Source organism: Pangasianodon hypophthalmus, chromosome 7 (assembly GCF_027358585.1).
Source record: "Pangasianodon hypophthalmus isolate fPanHyp1 chromosome 7, fPanHyp1.pri, whole genome shotgun sequence".
Lineage (NCBI taxonomy): Eukaryota > Metazoa > Chordata > Actinopteri > Siluriformes > Pangasiidae > Pangasianodon > Pangasianodon hypophthalmus.
Window position 1 is genome coordinate 16765786 of NC_069716.1, and position 13673 is coordinate 16779458.

At 38.4% G+C, this 13673-nt stretch overlaps 2 protein-coding genes across 12 annotated transcripts in view; one reads left to right on the top strand and one right to left on the bottom strand.

Moving 5' to 3' along the window:
• Positions 1–3021, top strand: part of map7d3 (MAP7 domain containing 3) — a 41227-nt gene extending 38206 nt beyond the window's left edge. For all 9 annotated transcript variants that reach the window (XM_026918557.3, XM_026918558.3, XM_026918561.3 and 6 more), the window contains one exon: positions 11–3021. In XM_026918557.3, coding sequence (XP_026774358.3) covers positions 11–18 — 8 coding nt within the window. In that variant the 3' untranslated portion in view covers positions 19–3021. The remainder of the gene's footprint in view (positions 1–10) is intronic.
• fhl1a (four and a half LIM domains 1a) lies at positions 2928–13367 on the bottom strand. Of its 3 annotated transcripts, none has more exons than XM_053235470.1 (6): positions 13212–13367; positions 5674–5856; positions 5261–5437; positions 4977–5146; positions 3978–4164; positions 2928–3736 (listed from the first exon to the last, which is right to left on the bottom strand). In XM_053235470.1, the coding sequence occupies exons 2-6, from the start codon at positions 5828–5830 to the stop codon at positions 3582–3584; spliced, it is 846 nt and encodes a 281-aa protein (XP_053091445.1). In that variant the 5' UTR covers positions 5831–5856; positions 13212–13367; the 3' UTR covers positions 2928–3581. The 3 variants fall into 3 exon arrangements, with proteins under 3 accessions (XP_053091445.1, XP_053091446.1, XP_053091444.1); XM_053235471.1 differs by lacking the exon at positions 13212–13367 and adding an exon at positions 11995–12015; XM_053235469.1 differs by lacking the exon at positions 13212–13367 and adding an exon at positions 8036–8189.
• Positions 13368–13673: the final 306 nt, after the last annotated feature.

The following is a 13673-nucleotide window of genomic DNA, read 5'->3' on the forward strand; positions in this document are numbered from 1 at the left end:
TTCTCCTCAGAGATTTGATGTGACATCTTCACCCAAGGACGGTTGCTAATTGCACTCCATGATGTTTGTCTGGTTGAGTTCCAAAGTTTCTTGTGCTCACCTGGACAGCCAGAGAAACTCTGAATCACAGAGGAAGGCCTCAGAGTCTGCTCCTCCGAAAATAAAGTTAAATATACATTTTTTTAAAAAAAAAAGTTATAGCTGAAAATAAGAAAAATGCTTCAGGGAAACTTTCATGCTTAATTTTCTGTTTTCCTGCCTCTCTTTCTTTTCGTTGTTGGCATCCTGTCAGTTTTCTGTTTTTTTCCTCTTGTCATTATTAATGTTATTTTGATCTTTTTTATGTTTTTTGTAATTTATTCTTCTGACTTTGCATTTTATGACTTGTCCCTTTCTGTATTAATTTTGTTGATTTTGTCTTATATGTATTCCATTGTATTTTGATTAGGTATTGTGATCCCAGTCAGTCAGTGGACCTAAGCAGAAGTGAGCAATTAATGTGAAGTAACGCTGTTGAGGTCAGAGGAGGAACACTTCCAGCTGTCTCACACACTGGTTTAAAAATGTTTGTGAACTGAGTAGTGCTTAACTATGTGACAGTTATCCAAGCAAAAAGGCCTTTTCTACTCATGAGTATATAGAGAGCCTTGGCAGTGGTTCCTTAAAGTTTCAGTGATGGGCCTTACCTGCATTTTCCAACTTCTGCCCAATCTAATGTGATGACTCAGGCCGTTAGGCTGCTAATTGTCCTCTCTCCTGCTGTGAAGCATTGTATAAACCCTAACCCTAGCAAATCTTGGTCAAGGTATTTCATAAAAAGGTGACAAAATAGGATCTGGTTAAAGCGCTGAATTTCAAGCTCAGCTGAAACCTTTTCAAATTGCTTTAGTCTTTAAAGGATGAAGGTGCTTGAGGCAGAAAAAAAAAAATCTTGTAAACATTTGTAACTTGTTGAATGAAGTTTTAACATTGTAAGTTTCAGGTTTATGGCTGTTGCGCTATGTGGACGTTTTGTTCTACATATATTTTTACATAAGCATAAACATGGTTAGGTATTCACATAAAGACTAATTTAAGAGTATCCCGAAACTAAAAGACATCTTTGAATGTCAGTGTGAATCTATTCGTCACTCCAAGATGTAATTATAGCACACAGGAATTACTGTAAGCTCTTAATAACTGCACATTTAGATGAGCTGTTTAGGTGCATGTTGTTCCCCTTAGGGTGTTAGGCAGAGGGGATTCTCGGTTCTGTTTTCAAAGCTTGAATAATTGCTAGTGTTCCGTAAAACCCCACGTTCCCTCAGGGTCATAGTTCTGTCAGGTCCTAAATGGTTTTGGAGACTACCATTTTCTTTCTGTTCCTCTCACTTTTTTTAGTCCTTAATCCAGTGGCTCAGACAGTTTTATATCTTGTAAAATTGATCTCATATACTAAGATAATATTTAAAACTACATTTCTACTTGTGTAAGTATTATGAACACGATCAGTATTCAGCTGTTATTCTATGGCTTGTGGAATAGGGAGTAAGTGAAAGGGAAGTGTGTTTTGGTTGGTTCCTCTCTGGTGCACGTCTGTGCTGCTGCTACTCAACAGCATCTGATCTAGAACATTAAAGAGCCTGGCCTTGTTTTTTGTCAGGGGACTGAATGGATGAGGAAGATGAATGTTACAGGAGGTTGTGTGCTCCAAGTTATGTTGGGTAAAATATGATTTATCATTGCTGTCAGGTTGATTTGAACATGTTTGTCTTAGTGTGACTGCATAAAAACGAAGCATGTGGACCGTGTTTATAGGTTAAAAATTTGGGAATCCTGGTGGTGGTGGTGGATCAAGATGGATTGTGCTTAGAACTCATAACTAAAAGAATGAATACTGTTTGAGTTCCTGTCCATTTCATAGTGCTGTTAGTAGTTAAAAAAGCTTGAACCTCAAATGCTTGAAGTGTTGAGTAGAGTCGGTTATGGGTCCATAGTCTATTTTGGGCATGTGTGGGCTTTTTTATACACTAGTTTACTCAGAAATGACTGAGGCCACTGAGCACAGGGCATTTCACTATTTAAGATCGTGGTCTTTTACTAATGAACTAATTAGTATCATTCCTTTCATAACACCACTCTTTCCAATATAGGCATGGATCACTTACTTGAATATTGTGTTGCTCACTGCTTTAGTTAATTGGCATTTTTCTCCAGGACAAGAGACACCTTCAGGTTGAGACCCAAACACTGTCCAGAATTCCAGTGGTGACACTCAGCGAACACTCAAGCAAGAAAAAAAAACCTAATAAGCATGTGCTTGGTGTGTAAGGGAGAGATTGGCTGTAGAACCCTTTCGTTTATTTTAGCCTTTCAGCAGTCCCTCTCTACCATGTGGTTTACAAAAATGTTAGACACCCCAAAGTGCTTAGAGTTTTGCAGTGGCTGCTTGCAGATGCAGTCGGTCATGTGTGTGCATGTTTTTGATGTGTGCTGCTTTTGCAGGAAGTCAGCATGGTCACTCAGACAGGGTCACACCAGTGCAGTTGCTGCTTCTTTTTTTCCAGGACCCTGTAAACCCTTGAGTGTTTTGGATTTTAGTGCTGTTCTCTAGCTTACAGTGCTCACCATGGAGGTAGAATAGAATGGTGCCTTAGGAATAGAGTGAGATACATATTTATTTTCATATATTATAAACTAAATATTACATGATGTGCTTTCACTGGCCATGACAATCATTTACTTGAACAGGGCCCTAAATAAGATGCAATATTCTGTACCTTGAAATAGTTCTGACCACAAATTGTAGTTGTAAATTTACCCAAACTTTACTGGATAAGATAATAAACTGTTCAAATAAAGTTTTGCTAGATAAAAATGTTTTTTGATGTAAAGTTGCTCATACCAACTGTAATATAGTTGTGCTTTCATAATTCATAAATGAAGGCTTTAGTTGAAGCTTGAAATTTATTGTTCAGATTCATTGTTACTTCACCCAAAATGCCATGAATAAAGTATATACTAATATTGTTGCATGCCAAAGGATTCATGTTAAATGTGTCATGTCATAATTCCAAAAACATTATACTCAGGTGTGTTAATTATGTTAAACAGACAAAATACATTTCCACAAAGCAACATGAAACTGTATACCTTAAATCTTCATGACAAGAAATCTTCCAGTAAAGCCTGCCTTAGCATGGTTTCATATATTTAGTCTAAAATATTATTTCAGTATTGCTGCTCACCAGAGACACTCATGTATTGCTGTGAAGTTATGAATAACTGACTATAAATGTGCATTTATTACACTAAATTACACACCACTCACTATTTTATACTTTCGAAAAATATTGCCTGTTTCAATCTGTGATGCACTTCATCACTAAAACCATCCTGTTAGCCAGTCAGTACTTTTTTTCTTTTTCTTTTTTTTTTTTTTTTTTTGTTTTTTTTGCATTCACTTTTTTGATGAGTTTGTTTGCTTAATGAATCACCATTTAAACGAGCAGACCAAAAACGCTAATAATGAAATACAGTTGCCACCAGTATAGGGTGGAAACCTTTCCTTCAAATGAAATCATGAAAGAGCATCTGTAGTCTCACAGCTTTTTGGCACAGTCAGGGCAGTAGATGTTCTCTTCATGCATGACGAAGCGCTTGTGGGCCAGGGACAGAGAGCACTTCTTACAGTTAAAGCAGTACTCATGCCAAGTGTGGTTCTCATAGTTCACCACATTAGTCCCTCTGCCAAAACCTGCAAGAAGCATATTTATGTGGGTGTCAACCTTTTTCCACTTGTTAGTGGTTTCTCACTATTAAAATTCACTAATGTTTAAAGTCACATTTTCAACATGTTAAATCTCTGCTGCTGTTGTGAAGGCACTGTGCGGTGGATCATCAATATGTACGTCTGTGTGGGCTTCTTGAAAACTGTCAGTACATTTATTAAATCTATCACTATAACATCACTACAACTTGGCATCATCCATATTTACCAGTGATGGGATTGTGGCATCCAGAGCACTTCTTGGCCACAGAGGTCTTGTAGCAGTCCACACAGTAGAAGTCATCCTCATGAGCAGTGAAGCGAGCTCCAGCCAGTGGCTTCTTGCAGGTGTTGCACACAAAGCATTCAGAGTGCCAGGGTTTATCCTGATAATTGATCCCACCAGAACTGATGGGCTGGAAGATGGTTGACACAAAAGTTTTAGAGAGAATGTTATTCAGTTTTTCAGCACTGAAATCAGATATTAAAACAGAAAAACTCTGTGGTGACCTATAATAATGAAATATAACCCACATAACGCATGTCGGTTACTTCACTCAGATTTTTCTGTATATTCTCTATTCTAGTGGTTTCCACCACGCACTGAACTGGAACAATCAACTTTTTTTACAGACTGGTGTGTGGATGGCAGAGGGGAAGGGAAGCAGATTCTGTGACAAAGGGAGGGCTTTCCCAGGTTATTTTTAAATAATAAGCGAAAAGGTTTCATGAAGTAAAATCTTAATTATCTATCATAAGACTTTCAGGTTGCATTTGTATTGTGTAATTGGACAATTGGACTTTGCTGTCACTATATCATTACTAACTATACTTCATAACATAAAATTTACAGCCTGTTAATTGCTAGAACAACAAATACAAAGAAGTGGTTCCATGGTGCATTTTCAAGGTCTATGCCATCTACAGATCTCTTCTCCGAGGGTTGATTATGATTTGTCATCCATGAGATTATATAGCACTGTGTTGCATATTAAGTGTATGACCATGCAGGCAGTGTGTGAAAGAGTGCCAGAGCAAGTATGTATTTAAAGATATCAATATGTTTTGGTGTGTGAGGGTCAGTTCTCCAGAAAGCTTGTTCCTCAGTGGTATTTTACTTCACTAAATCAGTTGTTAAACAGCATTCTGTTCCCCTGTGTGAAGCCTAATGCCCTCAGTGACCCACTGGTTGGGAACCTCTGCTCTACTCTATGCTTGCAGCAGTCACCTCCTTGCAGCGGGCACAGTTCTTGGCGAACTTCTTCTCATGGCAACTGCCGCAGTAGAATTCATCCCCCTTGGTCAGGAAACTCTGAGAACGGATTGGCTGCTTGCACTCAAAGCAGATGAAGCACTCCTCATGCCACACTTTATGCTTGTACTCCACATTTTGAGACCCTGAAGGGAAACACAGTGACCAAGAGCTGCTTGAAATAATACTTAAAAGTCAGTTAAATTTGCTAATGATGAGACAGTGATAAGACACCAGTTGGAATGAATGGAATCACACACCAGGCATGATGACTTTGTAGCAGCCCTGGCAGCGGGGTGAGTCCTCACGGGCACCACACTTCCCACACATGATCTTGCCATCGTCTTTAGCTGCAAAAGGCTCATTGGCCAGTGGCTTGTAGCACTTGGCACAGCGGAAGCAGTCCTCATGCCAGTGGCGGTTCTTATGGGTCAGCTCCGTAAAACGAAGGAATAAAAAAAAATGAGAACTCATCTTTATTTAGGCATCAGCTGCTTATGCTAAACACATTATATGATATATGCACTTATAGTACATTTTAAAATGTATTAAAGTATACTGTATTTTCATAAGGGAAGTCTGATAGTACAGTATACAGTGAGTTTCAGAGTTGCTGGTGAATATAGACTATAGCTTGTCAGAGTATTTTTCTGGTAAATGAACAGGAAGTCCACCTTAGCATCAACTCCAATAGGTCGACGGCATTCTGCACAGGTGTTGGCACACAGCTTGTCAAAGCAGCGCACGCACACATGCTTCTCATCCTTCTGGATGTACTTCTTGCCATGCAGGTCCTCTCTGCAGTAGAAGCAGTTGAAGCGCTCCGTCATGATGGAGCTGAGATAGCTACGTGGGCCTGTAGTGACATCAGACAAGAGAAAGAAGATCCATTTTGAATAGTTAGACATGATATTCTATATTTACAGGCCTGATTCTAAATTTTAACATCTGAAGAATTTTTATTCCATTATACTGTTACCTTTATTGATACAATGTTATTTCCATGCTTTTATTGCCTCAAGAGGTCAGTACAGTACACATTAAGAGTATCTGAAATTGTATGTTTAAAACCAGGGCTAGATGATGGTATTTAAAAAAATAAAAAAAAATCACAATATTTATCTTGGCACATTCATAAAGTTTAACAATGCAGCACTAATTCTTTCAAGATGTTGCTTGTAGTTGTATAGCAGCACCAATGTCAGCAGCTTTATTAACCTATGAAAGAAAATACAATGGCATTGCAGCTGTATATCTGTGTTGGTGACTCAGATGTTCCATTAAAGCCATGCCTGAAAGATGAGAATGGGATGATAAATGGGCTCGGGGTTAATCCGTTCTCCCCTCCATGTTGGCTGTAATCATGCATAGCCCGGCAACCGCATACCAAACATCTAACAGATATGTATGAAAGGACAGCTATCCAACTGGCCACAATTATGAGTTCCAACTAGCTTTTATACCTTCACCTAATGGTGGCAGAGCTACATGTTCTGGCCATTGACAAGAGAGTTTGTACTCTTTGAAGGGCAGACTAATTCTCCCCAGTGGAATATTCCTGTCAGCAGTCTATCAGTGGTGTCTTCCCCATAGTTCCACGGGTTAACATACTACTGAAGGTAGCATATAATATAAACAGCCCATAGGTCAGAGTAGCAGGTTCTGAAGAAATCAGACCAACATAGACAGGATATTATTCACAGAGGAAAAATCATCATATTTAATTAAAGTAGAGTTAATAACACCATGGAAGATACAAAGATAGAGTATATAGCTATAATACTCATTTCTGAATGAATGGGAATAGAAAGCTGGTTCTGGCCAAGGTCGAGCCAAACTTCGAAATCTCAACTTTTGATTATGAGCTAATGTGCAACATGCTTAAAATGCCTCAAGTGCTCATTTATGATTTTGCAGTATTATTGACTCCAAATTCTTGTCAGCCTCCAGGGTAATACTTAATATGTTGGTTAAATGTATTTTAAAGATCATCTTTTATCTCCCTCTATAGAGATGCATTAACCATTCAAAAGGTAGGTCTTGTGGTGTAAACCAGAAGCGTAGTCATTACTTTTCAAATGATATTGCTAAAACACTTTACCCAGGGCATTGACATTCCAGCTGTTAATGTTCTCTACTATGTAATATTTTCATTAGAGGCTTCAAAACATTGGTGTACATTCACAGAACAGATCAATGACCATCCCTCCTCCTGCAGATCTAATGTACTGTCTAAGGTTCAGTTACAGCCTTCAACTTGAATATTACTACTAAGTATGTTGGAACTAAGCTTTAAAGCATTGTAGATTTCAGGGAAAGGGTTTGGGTTTGCCCTAACAGGAAATAAGTAATTGTGCTGTGGCGTCCTGAATCTGAACTTCATCCATGTGACCTGAGCACTAGGAGGGTATTTGGCTCTACCAAACAACTTCTCCTGTGACCCTTTGGGTGTGTTCTGCCAGAGGGTTTAACAGAGTACCACTTTGTCCCAGTGGGAAGAACATGGCCCATCTGAGAAGGTCTACATAGGATTCAACTGAGGTCACTGATGAAGAGCCAGCAATGATAGACAAATCCATAAACAGAAACTACTGAATCTAAAGCAGAGACCAGAAATATACTCTTATAAAGCTTGACACATAATAATCCATAACACATAAGTCTAATTATTGAATTCTTTTCTTTGGTTACTTTCATAAAGAGCAGTCCAGTCATATAGTCGAAACCACAGTTATCCAAACCTTTAAGACCCACCAATAAGCCAAAGGTCACACAGAAAGGCTTTGCCAACAATAACCACCACACCTGAACAAACATCTAATTAGTGTTACATAGGCTTTTGATTAAGATCTATACATTGGGGAACTAAATTCCCAAATCCTACAGCACAACCACAATATTGAATACTGATAATGTCAGCATCCAGCAGATTACAGCACATAGAGCTATCAGTTCCAGAATTTAGGTGTGAAAAGAACAAGCCACCAGCATCCTGGCATGATGCGCTACAAATCAAACCATATCCCGCTTTTTACCTGAGTGCCTGTAGAAAGTCATGGTTGGTTTCTGGCAGAAGAGAGAAGCTCTTGGATCAAGGAAGTCAATGTAGAGAGTAAATAAAAAGTATCCCCACAGTTATATATACCCAGTCAAAACCACACCTTCCCCCAGTTAGCACCAATACCCCACTCTCTGCTTGCATATCCCCAACTTCAAACCACCCCCAAACAAACTGTACTGCCCCAGGCTTTATCATACTTAAACCACCACATGTTCTAACCATGTTAGGGTATGCCCCAAAGGCATAGGAGAAGAGGAGAGTATAGAAAGGGGGTTAGAGATGAATTCCTTTGCTGAGACATCAATACAGAGAGGAATCTCAGCAGCAGGGATTTAGATATAGGGAAGCATCTCTTGACATTTGCAGGTTTGACATTTGTGTACTATACCGAAATGGATCAGCGGATCAGCTGTTTACAAAAGGCTTAGGATCTAAAAAGAATAGTATATACAGTATTCTTACTGTGTTTACATAATGCGTGTGTGTTTATCATTTATCAAACCTAATGTTTCACTTATTTGTGTCTGTGACGGGATCGAGTGGATATATTGTACCTTTAAGCCATTAGTCTTTTATGATTTATGTATTCACCAGTGCATTAGATTATTAGGGCATGTCTCATCCTTTCATGAGTAGTGGTGTACTTACCTTTACTTGGCTGTTTATTTATAGTACCGTGACTTACAACTTTAAACTGCTTCCATCATACGTCTTAAAGCCTAATTGCTGAAACAGGACCATAACTCTTTGTATTAGCTTCTAGCAGTTTCTAACAGATATTGTCTAAAGCAGGTATTTTAAAATTTTAGTCAATTTTATTATTTGATGGGGTTTTTTTCTGTACTAATAATAGGACTTTCATCCGTCCCATTTAATACATATTGGTGAATTAATCTATAATCGCAAAATAAGTCAAACCTCAAGTTTAGTCTTAGTTCTTGTATTTTCTCAAAAATACATTTTTGATTACACAGGTGATTTTTTTAGAGCTAAACACTGTTCCAACAGTGAGTTGATGGGTCAGACATGTTTGAATGTAAACACTAATGTGGTGTTCCTGAATTGTGAAGGAGAGCTCTTCATTTCTGAATGATCTTCTCACAGAACACATTTCTATTAAAACTCTCATTAGATTCAAGTTAACATTAATTATAGGACTACATGATTTTGAGTTACTGATATTTGGATTAAACCCATTCAAGTGACCAGTCAAATAGGCTAATATAAAAATTATAAGAACGTAATAAATATAATAATTCACATTTGTGGGTTGTGAATTTACCACAACTTTAACAAAATTTTTAACATCAAGGACTATGTTTCATGGACCCTGCGGTCTACTTTGTGGACCAGTAACTGCCCATACAGTTGCTGATGACATTTGTGTGATGATGTATGTGTTTTAAATAGTTTCTGTATATAACATTTCTGAAAAATTGGAATGTTGACATCGGCCTGAATGAGTCATTTGGTGGATATGCAGCTGTGACTATAGTATACAATAGAGATGGAAAGCTTTCTCTGCCATCCCACCTGTCCTCTGCTGAGACCATCCCTTCTGGAGGCCTGAAATAGCCCTGCTCACTCCCACTGGCACAACCCATCAACATCGCCTCACTCATCTGTTATCTTACCCCCTCCACACAGAGAAAGGCATTGCTCTTGAACCGTCAGGACCATCTGTAGCCCGTTAATAAACACCGAATATGAAGGTCAACATATGTGAGACAAGAATCAGACAGGATCATGAAGCAGGGTTTAGTTTAGGTGTGGGAACTGAGTTCTTAAGGAACTCAGCAATCCCCAGTGGACTTGTGGTAAAAGGAGTAGTGTTTCAGGAAGCTGTCTGTTCATGTACACAGAAATATAACCAACAAACTAACTCAAATTCAAACAAGACCCAACACAACACAGCCCCTTTCCAAAGGGAAGCCTTACCAAGATTTAAATTGTTTTCTTCTCCATTAGGGGAAATGGTGTTTCTTTAAATCTAATATGCATAACCTAGCTCTCCAAGCTCACTGAGAGACAAAATAGAGAAAATTTAAATTTAAAGAAAATCTATGTCAATACTTTACTGTATAAGGCTGAAAACTGGAAGAAGAAAGCAAGCAGTTAAATGAAAGGGAGAAATGAGGTTTGGCACTAAATATGTCTTAATTTTTTTCTGATAATGCTGGATTAAGGCCAATTGTAGTGCTGCATCCACTGTAGATCCACTCTGGATCCTCACATCAGAGCAGACACAGTGTCACAATGGCACAACGGCTCAATACAGCAACTGATCCAAATGGTATTTTTAAAATTTTGTACAAATGTGACAGATGCAGTTCAGAAGTGGTTTAAACCACTTATGAGCTGAACAATAACACTCATGAGCTCAATGATAGTAAGTGCTCTTTACAACCACCTCCCCAGTCCAGTCCCCAGTCTGATTACATATTTGATGATAGTTTTTTACTGATAGTTGGAAGGAAACTGGGTTCTTGCAACAAAAAAAAAAAAAGGTTTGCTGGTGCTTCCAGACCCTTGACTAACACACTCCAAATTGAGCTCAGGTGCTCAGCTCTTGTTTGCTTTAATTATCTTGAGACATCTCTAGAACTTGACTGGAGTCCTTCTGTGGGGTATAGTATTAACTTGCCAAAGTGCCTAAATTCCTACCTGTGCCCCTGTCTGGATAAAACTCTAATGGACAGGATTTGAGCATGTTTCATCTCTGACAACTTGAACAGAATTCTAGCCTGGTCTGTCATAAAGATCTGCTACATGACTAAGGCCCATCCACAGAGTGCTTTGCTGAAAGTGAACTCTCTTAAGAATGTGAAGTAAGAGCACACACGGAGACAGGAAACCTGGGGCATCCTGGGTAAGCAGCATTCTAGACATGCCTGCACTAAGCCTTAGCTCTCACTAGGGAGTTCTATCTGCCAAGTTTACCATTACCATTCATAACTATACAGTGATTAACAAAAGAATCTGTATATATAGGCACTTGCAAGTGCATATGCAGTATATATGTTGTGTTGGAACTGTCAGCTCTCAGTTAGCAACATTACATACATTCTCTCAGAAATGAAATACTGAAATATATTTCCATGCAAGAATTCACTGTTAATTGTTTTCAGTGTGGACTCCAAACAACTTATCCTGATGAAGTTGTCTCAGATAAGCCACACAGACAGAAAACATAAGTGAAGACAAATGTTAAGAAAGTGGGTGCAGCATCATTTTTATTCCACTCCCTCCTGTGGCCGATTGTTTAATACCACACATTTTATGAGAAAGAAACCAAAACCAGTTGCAAATATCAGTGGGTTTTTATTAAATTAGAACCTCAGTCAGTAAAAGCAACAAATTGTCACATGCTAGTAGTGTGATAGTCTATTCATTTTACTGAAAAATGATTCATATGCATAAATATGTTGTATTATTTAACTTACACATTAAGGGATTAATATAGTTTTAAAATTCTAAAAAGCTATTCAGATCTCTTGCTTAACAGTCCACATTTCTAACATCAAAACCCATTAAAAAAATAAAGGTACATTCTACTCTGCAATTATTTGTAAGAATATTTATTCATTCATTTATGAAATTACATTTAACATTTAGATTACGGTTGACTCTTTGTGCTCAGATTTGGACCTATCAAATGTTGCAGTCTTTATGTCTTTTTTTCCACTTAGCTTAGGTCCTTATAATTTGGCTTATACACCCTCATTCCTTTGTGGTGAGCTGAATTTGCACAATACAGTTATGTAATATTAGACGGAACTGTTTAGTATTATAGCTATTTGACAGTCATGTGGCTTACATCCAGCCAGCTGGAGATAAAGGGGAATAATGGACAAGAGGTTGAGAAGTAGGGACCCCAACTCTGCCTCCAGTGGACAGAATGCCCCAGTACATGTCTCCGCAGCTCCACATTACCTAATTAGGACCTCCAGTGCTGAGGGTTGATGCTTGTGTTGTAGTCTCAGAGGTTCCCCCTAGTGGAGTGCAGAGGAGCATGATGGGAGAATGAGACAATCCAGCTGCTGGAAGCTCTTTTGGTGACTAATTGCACAAATTGTGTTCCAAAAAGTTCTCGATCACTTAAGCCAGGAGTACAAACAGTGCTCTCCGCACAAACCTTATATGGATGAACCACTTAACCTCATACAAATATTTCTGCAAGGATGATGTTGCTCTGATGTTATGTGCTCTACAGGCACAAAGCGAAAAGATCAGAGAATCTGAGGAGGTGTAAAATGACTGAAAAGACTAGCATGAAAAAGCCCCCCACAGGGAGGAAGAGGGTAAAGGAGCTAATGGTTATGCCAAGCGCCATGATGTCATTGTATTGGCCAAACATCCAGGTGTGTGAAGGTTGTTAGGGAGGAATAAGCTCATGGTTTTGGCTGAGATGAATTAAAGCTGGATGAGTCTTAATGAGGTCTAAATGCCTTGATCAAGCCTTGTAAATGATATCTGTGTGAGTCAGCTTTGGTCTCAGAAAACATGACTATGAAATTACTGTTTTAAATGATGCTTTTATGATTTAATTGTTAACATAAATGATACAAAATTCCTCACTTAAGGGCAAAGCAAAAACCTCTCAATATAGCTAAGTTATATCTATCAAGTCTGAAATCATTTAATCAAACAGTATTAAAAGGCAGGGTGAGTTTGCAGTCCTGTAATTGTGATTTTAGACTATGTATTGTCTTGTTTGTTATTTTCTATAGTTCATTTAATCCTCAGGTTCCTCATGAATTGAAGGACTGTGGACATTTACTCTGCAGTTTGGTTCACAGAAGATTCTTGTGCTATAAAAGCAACTATTTATTTAAACCAAAATGTTAAGATAAATAGATTAGTGCTGGTTCTTTTTTATATATATATCAAATCAGATTATATAACATAAAAAAAATATATTTCATCCAAGTACTCCAACTCGCTCTCAAGCCCCAGTGTGAGACATTAGCATTAATGTTAGCGTCTCTGAGGAAGTCCAACTGTCAGTGCGCGCGCGCACACACCCGCGTGCTCGCACGAACACACACACACACACACACACAATATCTATAATTCAAGAGAAGTGAGTATTTATGGGGTTCTACGTGAAGAAGCCATACATGAAAAAGTAATTTTAATATAAAACTTACCCAAATGTAAGGCTATGTAAATGAGGCAGTTGTTTTCTCTCACGGTTGCTGCTGATGTCCAGCCTGCGCGCGCTGTAACGGTTTGTGTCTCGCGCAGCGCTTAAAAAGCTCGCGTGCGGGGAGAGAGAGAGACGCAGATAAACAGAGAGAGAGAGAGAGAGAGAGAGAGAGAGAGGGAAAAAACGGGAGAGAGAAGATTCAAGCGTTATGTACACACTAACAATGACTTCAGCCAGGAATTTACAACCTCTGCCTCAGCAGGGGAGAAAAGCCACAAATTAAAGCAGAAAAGTAAAGTTGTTTTAAAGCAAGGCCTGAAGAGGAAATATGTTAGGAGATTGTGTCAGTTGAGATAATCTACTATTTAGATTAGAGTATAGTCTGTAACAAATGTTCTACTTTCTTGTCTAGTAAGTGAGGGATTTTTCTGGGATGACATTCTTAAACTAACATTCTTAAATC